At 67.3% G+C, this 17,536-nt stretch overlaps 1 protein-coding gene across 1 annotated transcript in view; it reads left to right on the forward strand.

Annotated features, from left to right (window-relative positions):
• The window catches only part of JPH3 (junctophilin 3), a 58,724-nt gene that overhangs the window by 15,335 nt on the left and 25,853 nt on the right, over nt 1–17,536 (forward strand). The window contains exon 2 of the mRNA XM_070061888.1: nt 3,650–4,427. Within this exon, the coding sequence (XP_069917989.1) occupies nt 3,650–4,427 (778 nt within the window). The remainder of the gene's footprint in view (nt 1–3,649; nt 4,428–17,536) is intronic.

A 17,536-nucleotide genomic window follows, 5' to 3' on the forward strand; every position in this document is an offset into this window, starting at 1 on the left:
CGGAGCCCCACGCCGTGTGCGAGGATTCGCTTCGGCAGTGAGAAATGACTTCGGCTCCCGCATTACAGGCTTCGCTGTGATTTATACACTCGTGAAAGATTCATGCCGCGGACTATTACGCAGCCATTATTAACGAGGGAGGAAAAACTGGGGAGAGGATCATGATTATTTAAAGAGAGGAAGGTTCCGGAACACGGCCCTGCTGCACGCGCTCTGACACCCGCTTGAAACAGTGCGTTGCCTCCCTGGTCCTCTGGGCGGCGCCTCCCTGGTCCTCTGGGCGGCGCCCAGGGCACGAATCTCCTGGGGCTGTGGCAGGTGCAGGTCGCCGGGTCGGAGTGTGACATAGGCACCCCCAGGTGCAGCCTGAAAGCCGGCGCTGGGCAGTCCCCCGCCCGGCCCAGGCGTGTGCATCAGGGGCCTGTGTCCCGCAGGCCGCCTGTTCTCTGGGGACAAAGGTGGCTTCAGAAGGGGTGGGGAGGCCGGGCTGTGGGCGTGTCCTCCTCCCAGGGTACTTGGGCTTAGGGCGTTGTCACCACCACCGTGAGACCCTCTTCCTCCCGCTGGGTGTCACTGACAGCTGACGAGAAAGACAGCTCTGTGAGTTTCCCCGTGTGTTAGGTGGGCACAGGGAGGTGCCCACAGGAACGGGAGGTGCCTCCCGATGGGGCCTCCGGGGCTGGCTGGGTCTTGGCCCTCCGAGGAGGGAAGCCGAGTGAGGGAGGTGTGCAGGTCCTCCTGAGACTCAGTGGCTCAGCCAGGGCCACCTGCCCCGATGCCAGCCCCGGGGCTGAGCCTCGGCCGCCTGGGGGTCAGCTGCCCCTTCAGCCCTCGCTGTAGTCCGCTTCTTCCTTCTGGGGTGGCTGTGGGGCCAAACCCACGTCCCTGTCCTGGACTTGCCGCAGACCGTGGCCGCCCCACCCCCTCCCCAGGACCAGGGTTGGAGCTGGGCCCCGCCCTCCCCCAGTCCCTTGCTCGGCTCCGCCCCCTGCCCGCCCGCCCTCCTCACATTCCCCCTTTTCCTGGACCCCCCCCCCCCCGCAGTGGATCGTGGTCCCTGAGTTCCAGTCTGATTCCAGCGGCCTTTTAAACTGCTGCTGCAGTGTGTGGTACCCACTGCCACGCCTTGGGGCCTGGGAGCCTCAGGACCATCGTGGCCAGGCCCCAAGTGGGGTGGACGCTAAGGTGCGGTGACATTGGGAGTCCAGCCCTGGCTCCATCTGCAGGTGTGGGGCGGCTGGCCCCTGTGTGCAGCATGTGGAAGGGGGCTTCAGCAGGGCTGGATCAGGTCGGATTGAACTGGTGGAGAGGGGGCGGGGGTGCTGGGCAGGGGGTGGTGGGCAGAGGCTGCAGGGAATGGTGACGGGCCAGGGCCTGGGCTCTCTGTGGGCCACGCTTGGGGTAGGAAGTGGCAGTGAAGGGACCAGCCTGGGTGGCACAGCAGAGTGGGGGCAGTGAGGCGGTCCGGAGAGGTGTGCCCTGTCCAGCCCCTGCCCCACCGCCAACCCCACCTGCGGAGACACGAGAAGCCGAGCGTTCACGTGACATTGCCTGGCTTTGAGACGGTGGCGCTGAGTCAGCATTTGGTGAAACCTCCATGCAGGGCAGGTGGAGCTGGCCCGGTGGTGAGTCCCAGCTCCCGGGCTGGCGGTCGGCAGTGGCCACCACAGATACCGTCTCCCCACAAAGCCGTCGGCAGGGCAGAGCGTCCCTCGGTGTGCTCAGTGCGGGTGCTCACGTGGGCCAGGCTGGGCTCACTCACTGTCGCAGAGACCGGTGTCGTGAGTTTTGGTCCTCGGAGGCTCCTGGTGGGTCGGCGGCTCGCCTGCGGTGTGATGGGAGGGGCGGGGCCGTGTAGCCACGTCTGGTAGTTGACCCTCTGCACCCCGCTGTGGGGAGCCGCAGGTGATGAGAGGTTGGCCCGTTCAGCCACGTGCAGGTGTGTGGCGTCCGTGTGTCCACGGCGCTGTCCAGCGTCCCAGCTGCTCCCAAAGTGCGCCCGTTCCCTGCCATCCCAAACAAACTCCGTGCCCTGTGTGTGCCGACTCCCCGTCCCCGCTCCTCCCTGTCTGTGCCTCCCAGCCTCTGGGGGTGGCCTGTCATGCTCAGGTGGCCGAGTGCTGGCTGGTGCCGGGAGCCCTCATCACGTGGCTGGCGGGTGTTGCCCTGGGCGGCTGCTGCCAGGGGGCGGGGTGTGTGAGCTTCCATTCCAACCTCTGCTGCTTGGGTTTCTCAGCTCTGCTGACTGTGGTGCCCGGGGTCAAGGGTCAGGGGTCACGGGCCACGGCACCTTCCCCACGCCACCACGCCCCCAAGTAGTCTTGCGGACTCTGCCATGCGGAGCTCGCCACCTCCCGAGCCCACACCCGCGTGCCTGTAGCCGCCCTACAGCCTGTTTGGGGGTCACTCGCCCAGGGTGCCCGCCCCCTCTTCTCTCTGGATTGTGTCTGCCCCATACACTGCACCACAGACCCTGGCCCCTCCTGTCCCCTCCCAGCCTGGGAGACGAGGAGGGAATCTGGAGGGGGGGTGGCAGTGCCCTGAGCTAGAGAAACACCTGGGGCAGCGCCTGCCCCTCCTGTCCCCCACCCCTCCCCTTCTCCCCTCCTGTCCCCCACCCCTCCCCTTCTCCCCTCCTGTCCCCCACCCCTCCCCTTCTCCCCTCCTGTCCCCCACCCCTCCCCTTCTCCCCTCCCCCTCCCCTCCTCCCCTCCCCTTCTCCCCTCCTGTCCCCCACCCCTCCCCTTCTCCCCTCCTGTCCCCCACCCCTCCCCTTCTCCCCTCCTGTCCCCTACCCCTCTCCCCTTCTCCCCTCCTGTCCCCCACCCCTCCCCTTCTCCCCTCCTGTCCCCCACCCCTCCCCTTCTCCCCTCCTGTCCCCCACCCCTCTCCCCTTCTCCCCTCCCCCTCCCCTTCTCCCCTCCCCCTCCCCTCCTCCCCTCCCCTTCTCCCCTCCTGTCCCCCACCCCTCCCCTTCTCCCCTCCTGTCCCCCACCCCTCCCCTTCTCCCCTCCTGTCCCCTACCCCTCTCCCCTTCTCCCCTCCTGTCCCCCACCCCTCCCCTTCTCCCCTCCTGTCCCCCACCCCTCCCCTTCTCCCCTCCTGTCCCCTACCCCTCCCCTTCTCCCCTCCTGTCCCCCACCCCTCCCCTTCTCCCCTCCTGTCCCCCACCCCTCCCCTTCTCCCCTCCTGTCCCCTACCCCTCTCCCCTTCTCCCCTCCTGTCCCCCACCCCTCTCCCCTTCTCCCCTCCCCCTCCCCTCCTCCCCTCCCCTTCTCCCCTCCCCCTCCTGCCCCTCCTGTCCCCCAACCCTCCCCCCCTCCTCCACTCCCCCTTCCCTTCTCCCCATCCCCTCCCCTTTCCTCCCCCCACCTCCCCCTCCTTCCCTTCCCCTCCCCCACCCCCTTCCCCTCCCTCCTCCTCCTCCCCCTCTCCCCCTTCCTCCCCCTCCTTCCCTTCCCCTTCCCCTCCCTCCCTCCCCCTCCTTCCCTTCCCCTCCCCCTCCCCCACCCCCTTCCCCTCCCTCCTCCTCCTCCCCCTCTCCCCCTTCCTCCCCCTCCTTCCCTTCCCCTCCCTCCCACCCCCTCCTCCCCCTCCCCTCCCCCTGCAAGGTCCACCCGCTCACCCCCGCTCTCCTTCGTCTCCCCAGGCACCTACCAGGGCCAGTGGGTCGGCGGCATGCGCCAAGGCTACGGCGTGCGGCAGAGCGTCCCCTACGGCATGGCGGCCGTCATCCGCTCTCCTCTGAGGACGTCCATCAACTCCCTGCGCAGCGAGCACACCAACGGCACCGCGCTGCACCCGGACGCCTCCCCGGCCGTGGCCGGCAGCCCGGCCGTGTCCCGCGGCGGCTTCGTGCTGGTGGCCCACAGCGACTCCGAGAGCCTCAAGAGCAAGAAGAGGGGGCTGTTCCGGCGCTCGCTGCTGAGCGGGCTGAAGCTGCGCAAGTCGGACTCCAAGAGCAGCCTGGCCAGCCAGCGCAGCAAGCAGAGCTCCTTCCGCAGCGAGGCGGGCATGAGCACGGTGAGTTCCACGGCCAGCGACGTGCACTCCACCATCAGCCTGGGCGAGGCGGAGGCCGAGCTGGCCGTGCTGGAGGCCGACATCGACGCCACCACCACCGAGACCTACGCGGGCGAGTGGAAGAGCGACAAGCGCTCCGGCTTCGGCGTGAGCCAGCGCTCGGACGGGCTCAAGTACGAGGGCGAGTGGGCCAGCAACCGGCGGCACGGCTACGGCTGCATGACCTTCCCCGACGGCACCAAGGAGGAGGGCAAGTACAAGCAGAACCTCCTGGTGAGCGGCAAGCGCAAGAACCTCATCCCGCTGCGCGCCAGCAAGATCCGCGAGAAGGTGGACCGGGCCGTGGAGGCGGCCGAGCGGGCCGCCACCATCGCCAAGCAGAAGGCCGAGATCGCGGCTTCCAGGTAGGACGCGCGGCCGTCGCCTGACCCGGGGCGGGCGGGGGTGGGTCTGAGGGCGCCGTCGCGTCTGTGCCGCGCGATGGCACTCGAGGAGGTGGCTGTGGTGTCGGCCGCGGGCTCAGAGCGAGGGCTGATGCCCACGCCCCCGGGCCCGCGGCCCAGATCCCCGTGGAAGCCCCGGCTCTGAGCGAGCCAGGTTAGGAGTGCCGCGTGAGACGGGCTGTGTGGATTGGTGGCTTCCCCGCCCGGGCTGTGGGAGGCTGGTGGCTGTGGGATGCCGTGTGGCTGCGGGTGGGTGCCAGGTGGTGTAGGCTTCCCTGGGTAGGCCAGGCTGCAGGTGCACACTCCTGGGCTGCACCATGACCAAGTCCCCTCACGGCTTTGCCAGGAAAGCTGAGAGCCCCGGTCACGTGGGGCCCTTGGGGTCTGCCCTGAGTGTTCTGGCGTGGGGCGGGCAGCTGGGACCTGCTGTGGAGGCCAGGACATCCCCAGGTCTTTCTGGATGATTCTGCACCCCCAGCTCAGGGCAGCTCAGCCCCCCGGGCCCCGGTGCTGTTTCACAGGAAGCCTCTGTGGCTCCTGGTGGGGATCTTGGACCCCCAGTGAAGAGCTAAGGTGGGGCCGAGGCCTGGGGTTGGGGGGAGCCCATTGCTCTCAGCGTCTGTGGTGCTTGGGCGGAGCCGGAGCCACCCAGAGGCTGAGAGAGAAGCGGAGTTGCTCCCTGGGCCTCGGGCCCCTTTGCGTCCCCCAGGGCTGTCCAGACAGGAAGTTAAAGGTGCAGCCCTTGGGCCCGGGCACCCGGCGTTTTAAGAACAGGTGGAGTCCGTTGTTCTGTGCCTGGGAACGTAAAGCCTGTTCCGGGTGGGGAGGGAGGAAAACAGCGCCAAGGGAAGAGGCGCGGCGGCCGTGGCCGATCCACGTCCCCGACGCTCGCCGCCGTGTTCCCGCGTGACCCTTGGCCCAGCTGTGGCCCTCTGAGCGGTCGATGGGGTGGGGGCCAGTTCGGGACTGAGTGCCTCTAGTGAGTCACCAGCCCCGCGGGGCGCTGGCCAGCAGCCTTGGGGTGGCCGGTGCACCTGTGCCTCCTGGGACACCCGGGCCAGGTTTCTACCAAGTGAACAGAAGGGCAGGCGAGAGGGGGTGGGGGTTGAGCACGAGCCCAGGCTCGTCTTCTGCACAGATGGGGTCGCCAGGAGGGGCCAGCGCTGAGGGTGTTGGGAGTGTCAGGGAGTGCCGTGGACCCCTGGTTCCAAGGACCCAGGAGTAGGACACAGCTGTGTCCTGTGGCAACGTGAGGCCAGGCCTCCATTCTGAGCTGCAGACTGGAGCTGTGTTTCCTGCGTTTTCTCAATGGGTTTAGAACACAGCACAAAAAAAAAAAAGAAATAAAAAAAAAGCCAGGCTGGAACCGAGGCCGCCGTCCTCGGGGAAGCCGGCAGCTGAATGGCTTCGTGCACATGGCCTCAGGCCCCCCCCTCCCCGCCACTGGAGCGTGAGAGCCGCGGCCACGTGGGGCTGCAGAGTGGCCAGCCCTGGGCAGACTGGCCCCAGGCGGACTCTGCCACTGTGCCGGCCTGGACATTGGGTGTGGGGGGCTGGGCGAGGCGTGCAGCGGTGAGCTGTGACCTTGTCCAAGCAGCCCAGCAGAAGTGGCTGAGTGGGGTCGGCCCTGCGCCTTCCGGCGGGGGTGCGGCGGGCATGGCGCTCTCGTCCTGAGAGCAGAGCTGCTGACCACCAACCTGTGTCCCGTAGCCAGGGCAGCGAGAGCCGGGGTCCTCCCCAGGGCCGGGGTCCGAGTCCTGAAGATCACATGATCCATGAGGCCCGCAGGGCTTGTGGGAAGGCAGTGGCTGCCCTGCCCCCCAGACTCTGCAGGGGTGGGGGAACCCAAGAACCTGTGTCCTCTCCCCCAAGCTCCAGATGCTGGTGCTGTCATCAGGATCCCCAGGCCGGCCACTTGGCCGAGGAGACATGGGGCAGGGTGGGTGAGGGAAGCTGGTCCCAGGCAGGGCAGGGGTGGGTGAGGGAGGGTGGTCCCGGGAGGTGGGCGAGGTGCAGCAGCAGCCCCGGGGGCTCCTGCTTTGCTAGAGCCACACGTCAGACACTCAGCCCCCCCCCCCACCGCAGCCCCACGCCAGCGCCCAGCTGCCCGGGCAACTCGCCGACCCCAGTCTCCTGGCAGCTTGTCCCTGCTCCAGGCTGGCCGGGCACGCATGGTCTTCCCGGGCCCGGCTCTCATCCAGAAGGTGCCCAGGTTGCCCGGCTGGCCGTAGAGCAGGCTCAGAGAACACCTGGCCTGCGTGGTGGCCACACTGCGAATGCTGGCGCCAGAGCCCCCGAGCCCCCGGCCCAGACAAGGGCATGGATGCCCCCGGGGTCTGACTGGGGGAGGGGGTCTGTCGTGGCCGCTTTGCCCCCTGCTCTGCTGGCTCCAAGTTGAGGAGGGGTCTGGTGCTGTGACCCCTCGTCATGTGTGCAGAAGATGCAGGAAGCCAGGGTGCCTCTGGGGTCCCACAGGGGTCTGGTAAGGAGACCCTGCCTGGCCATGACGCCGCCCACAGACCTGTTGCTGGGAGGAGAGGCGGAGGAGGGTGGGCTCTGTCTGCGGGAACAGGAGCCCCACGAGGCTGGGGCTGCATTTGCCCTGGGCCCGCGGTGTCTGCTCCATCGCTGTTCCGTGGGCGAGGGACCATGACCGCCGAGGCCCACTTCCCCAGGGAGCCGCGTCCCTTCCTGGAGTACCGGGGACCAGGAGGTGGCCCTGGCTGTTGTGATCGAGTTCACAAAGGACCGAGAAGGAGGTGCCCACACCACAGCCACGCCCCATTCCTCCCCAGAGCTCGCCAGGCCTTCTCCTTCTTGGGCTCACAGATGCCCCAGGGTGCCAGGTGGACGCTCCTGGGCCCGGCAAGCTGGGCTCCTGGTGGCTTAGCCCGGTGTGGGTGGGCGGTCGCTGGTAGCAGGTGCTGGATCCCTGTGTGGCCTCCACAGCTCCGCCCACGGCATCAAGCCCACAGCCAGGAGCTCAGTCAACTGTGTGCCTGGCCTGGGGTGGCCAGGAACAGCGCTGGAGAGGCCGGACGTGCCTGGTGTGGGCAGGTGGGCGGGAGCGCGTGGAGTGGCCCCGTGGGTGATGGTACTCGCAGCAGACCTGCGTGCTCACGTCTGGTGGTGCTTTGCTGAGCGCGCAGGGGCCCAGGTCCCCGGCGCCTCCACTGCCCCCAACCCACGGAACACATGGGTGATGGACCAGCCGCGTCCCTAGGGCACCACGTGGGAGGCTGTGGACGCCGCCTGTTTGCGGCTCTAGGAAGCGGGGCCGTGACTGATGGCCGTGCTGTTGAATTTCTCCCGAGCAGACTGGATGACGACCCCCACAGACCAGGTCCTGAGCCTGGCGCCTCGTGGGCAGAGGGGGCTTTCCCTGTGGGGTTGAGGATTGTTTGTGGGGCCCGGCATCGTCCCAGGGTCCCACAGCAGGGGGAGATGGCACAGCAGAGGCTCCGCTGCTGTTGCAGGTGGAGGAGGGGCGAGTGCGCAGGGGAAGGCCAGGAACTGCCAGGAGCCTCTGGGAGCCGGCCTGCCGCGCCCAGCGGTGCCCAGCCCTCAGCCCAGTGAGGCTCGGTTTGCACCTGACCTCTTGGTGTCCAGGAGAATAAATGTGCGTTTCAAACCAGTAAGGTCGAGGCCATTTGTTCGGGCAGCTGCAGGCCACTCAGGCTGGGGACGGCGCCTCCCTCCTGGCCCCGTCTGGTGGCCGCTCAGCTCCCAGGCCCTGCAGCTTCCTACCTCCACCGGAGCGCAGGCCCATCTGTCCCGCCACAGCCTGGGGACGGGCGCAGGAATGCTGGCAGTGACGGGCCCGAGGCCTGCCCCCGGGGTTGTGCCTCGGAGTCCCAGAAGTCCAATTTGTTTGTTTTTTTCCAAGAGTGAGAGATCTTCCATCAGCTGGTTCACTCCCCGATGGCTGCAGTGGCCTGGGCTGTGCCAGGCCAAAGCCAGGAGTCCAGAGTTCCCTCCGAGTCCCCAGCATGACCGCAGGGACCCAGGGACTTGGCCGTCTTCTACTGCTTTCCCAGGTGCGTTAGCAGGGAGCTGGATCGGAAGTGGAGCAGCCGGGTCTCAAACCGGCCCCATATGGGATGCCAGTGTTGCAGGTGGTGGGTTAACCCGCTGTGCCACCGCCCCAGTCCCATGATCCAGTCTTGACGTGGGGTGCGTATTTGGTGTCTCGGAGGCACCCCGTGGGCTGGCAGGTGTCGGGGGCCCTGGGGAGCCAGCTCCTGCCCCCACGTCCTGGCCCTCGCCGGGGGTCTGGACCGACCTCATGTGCAGCTGCCCGCCAGCCAGCTGGGGCACCAGGCCTCTTGCCTCATCCCGGGGCAGCTTGCACCTGGGACGAGAGGCAGGCAGCCATGTGCAGCAGACCCGGGCCTGGGGGTCTGGGATTCCCCGGGCCCGGGGGATGGGGTCTTCCCAAGAGAAGCTGCTGGCGCTGTAAAGCCCCCAGGGGAGACCCTGGTGCCCCGGGGCCTCTCCCCCAGTCCAGCCCCCAGCCTCTCCTGGGCTGGAGTCCGTTCCTGGCCGCTCCACTCCTGGGAAGCAGTTCAGCTGTTTGCTCTCTGGCCACGAGCGAGTGGTGGTGCGTGCCTGCGGGTCACAGGGGGAGGGTGTGGTCAGGCTGCCAGCTCAGGCCCACGCACCAGTGTCGCTGGTCACTGTGGCCATCGCCAGAGCCTCGGCACAAATCGCTGGGCACCGATTACTCAGCACCCTTGGACACGTGCACTCCTGCTCCCGCCTGCAGGTCCCAGAGCCCAGACTTTGTGCCCCGCTGTGCCCAACCCATGGGGCGGTCAGCAGGTGCTTCTCCCTGCACGGCTTCTGTCTGTCGTGTGCCTTCCCGAAGTTTGTATCTATTTTATATATAATATATATGCGAAGGTTGTTATCTATGTGAAAAGTTTAGGTACATAGAGATTGTTATTTATTTGAAAGGGAGAGAGGGAGAGGAGGAGGAAGAGAGGAAGAGAGAGAGGGGTCTTTCATCTGCTGGCTCACTCAAATGGCTTCAACAGCCAGCGCTGGGCCCGACTGAAGCCGGGAGCCAGGAACTCCGTCCTGGTCTCCCCTACGAGTGGCAGGAGCCCCAGCCCTTGGGCCGTCATCCGCCGTATCCCGGACTCACTAGCAGGGAGCTGGATCGGGAGCCGAGCGATTAGGACTTGAACAAGCACTTGGCTAAGGGATGCGGGCATGCCGGGGGGCGGCTTTGCCGTCTGCACACCCCCACCTGGCTCTGTGTGGGACATGGCCCCGGTCCCTGGCCTCCAGGGCCCCCGTGGCGGGGGTTGGGGGGACGCTGTGCTTTGCTTGTGACAATGGTGCTGGAGCGGGCAGGGGAAGCCTCGACGGCCTTGGCGGTCACCGAGCTCAGTTCTCGCACCCGAGGGGAGCAGTGTGCCCGGTGCTCCTGGCTGGTCTGAGACGTCTGCTTGATGCCAGCCTGGCGTGGATCCCACCCGCACCCTCTCCCTCGACTCTGGTTCCTTCCTCTTGGCCAGGTGGCACGTGCGGTCAGTGGCATGGGCTGGAGGGGCCCTGAGAGGCCACGGGGTCTCCTCAGCCCCGTGAGAACGCACTCCCGGGAGTCCCGGGCGAGAGGCCCCCAGGCAGGAGGGAGAGTGCAGGGTGACTGAAGCCACGTGCGGTTTCTGAGGGGTGACCGCTCCAGGTGGCAGTGCCGGGAGCTCACGGACGTGGCACCTGTGATGGTTCTTGAAGGCGGGAGCATCAGGCCCGCTCGTTCCCCACGCACTACAGCCCCGGCCACCAGGGGCGCTCCTGACCCTGCCTGCCTGTCCTGCAGCCGCTGGACAGTGACGCGGACGAGGTGGCCGAGGCTGAGGTGGCTCGCGCGCTCTCTGGAGACCAGAAGCCCAAATCAGGGTCTGGGGGGGAGGACCCCTCCCCTCCTCCCCGCTCCTGGTGGCCCCAGCTGGCCTTGCTGTGGCCGCGTCCCCTGGTCTCTGCCGCCTGTGAGTGCACGGGTCACTAGATCTAGCCCCACCCCCGTCGGTGGTTAATCCGCACATCTGCAAAGTCCCTGTCAGCAGACGCCTCCAGGCTGCAGGTGGAGTGGCTGGGGGCGGGGACGGCGTTCAGCCCGCCCACTCCGGAGCGCCCTGCGTCTGGTCTCGGGGTTCGAGCCCCGTCCTCACCCTCACCTGGTGCGGCGCGTGCCCCGTGCACTGTACCTGCGTCTCACAGCAGGTGCCGGGGCCCAGGGCTCCAGTGTGGGAGGCGCACCCCCTGCTGTCAGGCACCCCCAGGCTCCGCCCTGGGCGCCTTTCTGCAGAGTCGCTGGGGAGCCCTAGAATTTCTGCACTTCCCACCCGGAGGCGGGAGGAAGAAGCGGGCAGGGGCCGCCCCCTGTGCAGCCGCTGCTTCACAGCAGAGCGCGCCGCTGTGCACGGCCACTCGTGAGGCTTCCTGTGTGCCCACGGCCGCGTGGCAGGCGGCGGACGTGGCTGCGCCATGATGGACGGACGGGGCTGTGCTGTGGTGGGTGTGGCAGTGGTGGGCGTGGCTTCCTGTGAGGGGCGTGGCTGCGCTGTGGCGGGTGGGCGTGGCTGCGCCATGATGGACGGACGGGGCTGCGCTGTGGTGGGTGTGGCAGTGATGGGCGTGGCTTCCCTGTGAGGGGCGTGGCTTGCTGTGGCGGGTGGGCGTGGCTGCGCTGTGACAAAGGCACTCCGCCACCTGCGTCAGTCCCATCTAACTGGCGCCTCCTTGGACCTCGCTCCCTGGGTCGGCTGCAGGCACAGCTGGATCCAGCGACTCCAATGCCGGCAGGGCTCTGCTTTCTCCTGTTTCTTTTTTCTTAACACTTATTTATTTAAAAGGCAGAGTTACAGAGAAAGAGAGGCCTTCCATCCCCTGGTTCACTCCCTAAATGGCTGCAACAGCCAGGGCTGGGCCAGGCCGAAGCCAGGAGCTTCTTGCTGGTCCCCCACGTGGGTGCAGGGGCCCAGGCGCTCGGGCGTCTCCCACTGCTTTCCCAGGCCACAGCAGGGAGCTGGATCTGAAGTGGAGCAGCCGGGACTGGAACCTGCGCCCATGGAGGATGCCGGCGTTGCTGGCGGCGGCCTTACCTGCTGCACCACAACACCCCCGCATCTTGTTTTTGGGCACGCATCCAAGAGGGGCCGATGCTGGCGTGCGCGTTCGTGTGTGGATTTCCACGTGGACGGACGTCTTCGGTTCCTTCAGGAGTGGGATGCTGGGCTGCGGAGCCAGCGGCCGTGGCGTGGGTCCCGGTTCTTGCGTACTGTCGGCTGTCTGATCACCTTTGAGTGGGCGTGGGGCGGGGTCTCACCGCGCTGTGGTCTCCACCTCCCCAAAGGTGAACAGCATCGTGCCGTGTGCTCGTGGGCTGCCCGGTGCCTTCTCTGGGGGTCGTCTACAAGTTGGGCCTTTGGTAAATACTTGTGTCCCGTGCTGGCGGCCTCCACGCCCGTGAGCTCCCTGGGGGCAGGAGGCGCCCGGTTCTGCTCTGTGGCCACTGACACAGCGGGCACCAGGAGCACACCGGTGGGGGCTGGGGCAGGGTATGTGGTAGACCCTGGGGGGGCTCCCTCACGTGGTACACCCTGGGGCACGTGGTAGACCCTGGGGGGCTCTCTCAGGGGCAGGACCACGCTGGCCCCAGGCGCAGAACTGGCTCTGACCCTCCCTCAGCCTAGTCTGACCGTGGCTTTCGTGGCTGTGCCCAGAGGCACCCTCTGATGCCGGCTAAGGCCTGAAAGCCCATCAGCTCCTCATGGTGGGGGTGGGGGGAGTCCCCGCTGTGCCCCTCGGGCCGCGGTCCCCCGAGGAGGGGCCCTGTTCTTCAGGGCTGGGGAGGAACAGAGTCCAGAACCAGCCATGGAAAAGTCTGTCTCACTCTGCCTTTCAAATAAATGAAAATAAGCAAACATTAAGAAGGAGACACGGTCCCTGGAGGAGCCCCGTGACAACAGAGGTGGAGGCTGGCGCTGCAGCCGCGTGCACGGGACACGCGGAGCCCAGGAGCTGGAGAGGCAGGGGGTCCCCGTCCCGCAGCCCACACGGGGCCTGCAGCCCTGCCTGCAGCTGGACTCTGGGGCTGTGGGAGAAGAAACTCCCAGGCCGCGGCCTCTGACAGCAGCAAACCACACAGCCCTCGGCCAGCGGTCCCCACCCGGCTCCTCCCTCCCAGGCTGCCTTAAGTGGGAGTCTTCCTGGCGCAAAAGGAAATTGGGACCCGAGCAAGGCCAGGGGCCCCCTGCCCAGCTGATGCGTGGCGCAGGGTGTCCGAGGCAGGAGCGGCCAGCTGCTCACCCACCTGCCCACCTCCTCTGCTTCCTGGGTGCACCGCCTCCTGTGCAGTGGGAAGTGACCCTCCCCGTGAGGTCCTCATGCCAGCCCCTACACAGACACCTGGGAGCCAGGTGTGGCAGGTGGAGGAGACGGAGCCCCGCCGGGGTGAACCCTCGGAACCCAGGCCCGCCCTCCCCAGCAAAGCCCCACATCACCTTGCAGCCTCTGCGGGACAAGCGTAGCTCCTGTCCTAACAGCCCCGCGGCCCCCGTGTCATGATCCCACCTAGAAAGTAGCACCACACCCGAACGCGAACCTGAACCCCCGGTGCTCTTGGCTTCCTGCATTAGCTGAGCTGATTGGCGTGGAGCGAGACTCGTGCCTGCGTTTCTGTGAGGGCTGAGTGGTCTTGAGTGTGGGGGGGGTGACTTCTGTGAGGGCTGGAGTGGTCTTGAGTGGGGGGGGGTGACTGCGGCTCTTGCCCGCCTCCCTGGGAGACCTGCTTCCCCCCAGCGCCCCTTCTGCGTGTCGCCGTCAGCTTCCTCCTCTTACTGCATGATCGGCTCTGAACCCCAGTGCGGCCGATGGGGTGTTGGGAGGCTGCTTCCCAGGCGAGCTCGGAGGGTGCGTGTGAATCCCCTGCCACCGTCTGCCACAGCGGGGTGTGGAGACCAGATTGGCCCCCTCCGCCATCCCGGGCGAAGCCGCAGCCACGGTGAAACCTCCGGGTGCAGGAGGCCCTGAGACGGAGACTTAAACGCGTGTCCCCTGAGTGATGCGATGCTGGGCCTCGGGGGCTGTTTCCAAACCCCCCTCCCCCTCGCCTGTGACGCTGCGTGATGTGTCCGCTGGGCTGACAGGTGCAGCTGCATCGTCTGGGGGGACAGAGGCAGCTGCGGGGCTTCTTGGCCGCAAAGTCCCTGCAGCGGGGGACCAGGAGGCCCTCGGGAAGGGCCCGGGTGTTAGCCGCAGGCCCCCTCGAGTCAGCAACCTGCCCTGTTCTTGGTTGACAAGGCCGGTCTCAGGGGTCTGGGTGTACAGAGGGCCGCTGTCCTCACCGCGCCAAGAGGAGCTAACAGGGAGACGGGCGCCCGATTCCTGCCCCGTGGCACCCTCCTCTGGGACAGCCCACAGCTGCCCACCATCCTGCCTCTGCCGCCGTCTCTGCAGTGGACAGACCGGCCAGGCGGTGGCTGAAGGAACAGCAAGCCGCCCTCTCCATCAGTCAGGTTCCTCGGAGAAAGGCCAGGCTACCCCGCACGGCCTCCCGTTCCCCAGTGAGTCTGGCCTCGTGTCCTGCCAGCCTCTGGCCGGCGGCCTGCGCTGCCACACCCGCCCCTGGCCATCCACGCACGCCCCGGGCCGCCGCCTTTGCGCCTGCCGCTGCCCCTCCTAGGAACACGCTTCCTTCCCTGCTCTGCGAGCTCCGATTCAGACGCACCTCTCTGAGCTCGCCCCGCCTCCCAGAGGGACTGGGCACTCCTTTCTGTGACCCCAGGCCCTGACTCTGCCCCTGCGTCCGGCTCTAACCTCGGCACTGTTTTTATTTACTTGCCTTCTTGGTACGCGGCAGGTGCGGGAATGGGGGAGGGAGAAGTTGGTTTGCTAACAAAGATGGACGCACCCGAGCAGGTACAGATCATGGTTGCCAGCTCGGCCCACCTGTGCCGTGCAGGGTCATGAGGGGTCATGGGCTGCCAGCTCGGCCCACCTGTGCCGTGCAGGGTCATGAGGGGTCATGGGCTGCCAGCCCAGCCCACCTGTGCCATGCAGGGTCATGAGGGGTCGTGGGCTGCCAGCCCAGCCCACCTGTGCCATGCAGGGTCATGAGGGGTTGTGGGCTGTCAGCACGGCCCACCTGTGCCGTGTGGGGTCATGTGGGGTCATGTGGGGTCATGGGCTGCCAGCCCGGCCCACCTGTGCCATGCAGGGTCGTGTGGGGTCATGGGCTGCCAGCCCGGCCCACCTGTGCCATGCAGGGTCGTGCGGGGTTGTGGGCTACCAGCCCGGCCCACCTGTGCCGTGTGGGGTCATGTGGGGTCGTGGGCTGCCAGCCCAGCCCACCTGTACCATGCAGGGTCGTGTGGGGTTGTGGGCTGCCAGCCCGGCCCACCTGTGCCATGCAGGGTCATGAGGGGTTGTGGGCTGTCAGCACGGCCCACCTGTGCCGTGTGGGGTCATGTGGGGTCATGTGGGGTCATGGGCTGCCAGCCCAGCCCACCTGTGCCATGTGGGGTCATGGGCTGCCAGCCCAGCCCACCTATGCTGTGTGACCTCACACAAGCCTTCGCCTCAGCCATGATTTTCACGTCTGTCCGTCAGGTAAGACAAGCAGAGGACTCCGCCTCCAGGCACAGCTGGGCGGGCCCCGCTGGAGGACCGCTCGGTACGCCCCGGCCTCCCCAGGGCCCTCGGGCGTTGCAAGCACCTGTGTTGCTGTGTTGGCTATGGTGTCCATGGGGCAGGTTGCCCTGCGCCACCAGCAGGCTGCACAGGGCCCCAGGGGACTTCTCAGCACAGAGATGCCGCTATGGCTTCTGCTCACCGCTCGGCCTCATCCTGTGGGAGCCAGCAGCCCCCGGCCCGAGTGTGACCGCACCGTCCACTGGCCACCTGCCGTCTACTGGCAGAAGCGCCTGCAGCCGCGCCTGACCCGTCACCGCCAACAAGCCGCTGGCGGCCGCAGTGTCCACAGGCCCTTCCTCAGCCTGGGCTTCCCATCCGTCCACCTGGGCTCACAGGGAGGCGCGGGGGCGTCGCAGGGCCCTGCCAGGCTTTTCCCTGGAGGTCGGCTGCAGCTGGGGCAGACACTGCCTCGACAGAGCCCGCAGAGGCGGGGGCCCAGGGCCCTGGCGGCCCTGGCGGCCCTGAGCCCTTGCTGCCTTCTGTACCGTCCGAGAATCAGGCCTCCCTGCTCGGCTACCCGGGAAGGAGGTCTTGCTTGGCTGGGCCTCGACTTCCTGGTGCTTAGTCTCACCTCCCGTTTCCCTAGGGAGTCACGACAGCGTGGCAGGAGCCGGTGCCCTGGTTGGCCGAGCCAGGGCCACGCTGTGCTCCCGTGACGTGCTGTGGTGGCACCAGCTGGCACCACGTGCGTCGGGGGTCTCAGCCGCCACCTGCTGCTGTTTCTGGGGCCCTCCCTCCAGCCCCCTGCCAGGGTTCCCACGCATCACCCTGGGTGTGGTTGCCCAAGGTGGGTGTCGCCGCGGAGCAGTGTGGCCCAGCCATGGATCTTTCGGGGGTGCCGGCTGCCCTGGCCCTGAACCTCCCTCCCGAGCTGGTCAGCCAAGTAGCCACTGTGAGCCAGGCCCCTGCCAGGGTCTCTGTGCACCTGCCTCCCAGAGCCCTGTGGCCATGCAGGCACCGTTCCATCCGGTTCCGGAAAGAGGAGGTTGCGCTGTTCTGTGCAGTCGGACCCACAGCAGAAGCGGTGGCAGGGACGTCTCTGGAAGGTTCTGCCCCTCCCCACCCTGAGCTGGGCAGCTGGGTTCCAAAGAAGGAAGCCCTGAGCTTCAGGGCAGACAGCTGGGGGCTCCGGACGGGGGGCTGTGGATTTCTCCCTGGGCGTGGGGTCTGATGGCCAGCTCGGGCCAGGCCTGGCTGCTTGCTCAGCACGCGCTCGCTTTCTGTGTTCCCGGCAACGACCTGGACCTGGACAGGTGGTCAGTGCCGGGGGAGACCCGCGGCTGGCCATCACGGAGTGCCTCGGATGGGGGCAGGGACCCCACCAGTGCCTCGGGCCCTCGCTGTCCTCTGCCGGCAGCACGTCTTCTCCGTGCCCGGTGTCTTGGCCCTGGCTGCCGTGTCGAACACCGCGGACTACGCGGTTTGTGCAGCAGGCTTGTACTTCTCACAGTCTGGAAGCCTGCATGCGTGGGACATGGCGGCAGTCCGGCTGGGCCCTGGTCGGGGCCTCACCCCACGTGCCACCTGCTGTCCACCGTGGCTGTCCTGAGGCAGGGAAGCCGCCTCCTCCTCCTCCTCCTTGTAGGCCGCCAGCCCGGGGCCCTCAGGTCTGAGCCTGCAACCTTGCTCAACCTCAGGTTCCGGCTCCAAGGCCCTGTCCCCAGGCACGGTCACCACAGGAGTCCAGGGGCCCCCAGTTCCGTCCACAGCGCCTGGTGAGAGAGGAGGACACAGCCAGGCCACACTCCATGGCCGGTTAGGGTCAGCCCCACACCGCACACCCAAGCCCTGTGCTCGTCTCGCTGAGGGGAAGGGGCAGACACGAGGGCACGCGCCTGATCTGATTCCCTGGTGTGAAGCTTCTAGAACAGGGACAGGGGCTGGGTGATAGCAGGAAACCGACAGTTCCCGGGACAGGTTGCCTTTAGGGGCATGACGGTGGCACTGGGAGCGGATGCGTGGTGTCACCCGTGTGCCGAGTGTCACCGGTGGATGCGGTCACATCAGGGGGCGGCGGGCTTGGCACTGTCCCGGCTGTGCTCTCAGGAGAGGGGCACTGGCTGAACCAGGAGAAGCCTGAGCCCCCGCCACCCCCGGCCCCAGTCCCCATGCCTGCGGGACAGGGACAGCTGTCCCTTGGGAGTCACCTGTGGAACTCGCGCCACCCCTCCCCCCATTGGTCAAAACCCCATCACGTGGCCCTGGCTGCAAGGCAGCTTGCGAATGGAGTCCAGTCTGGTGTCCACGTGTGTAGCCACGGTCGGGGCTTTTGCGCTGTCGGGGAGGGCACCACTGGCTGCCGGGGAGAGGGGCCGGCGTCCCTGCTGCACTGGCCACGTCTCTGTCCACCTTTGAACTCCTCTGAT

The sequence above is a fragment of the Oryctolagus cuniculus genome, chromosome 18, assembly GCF_964237555.1.
Source record: "Oryctolagus cuniculus chromosome 18, mOryCun1.1, whole genome shotgun sequence".
NCBI lineage: Eukaryota > Metazoa > Chordata > Mammalia > Lagomorpha > Leporidae > Oryctolagus > Oryctolagus cuniculus.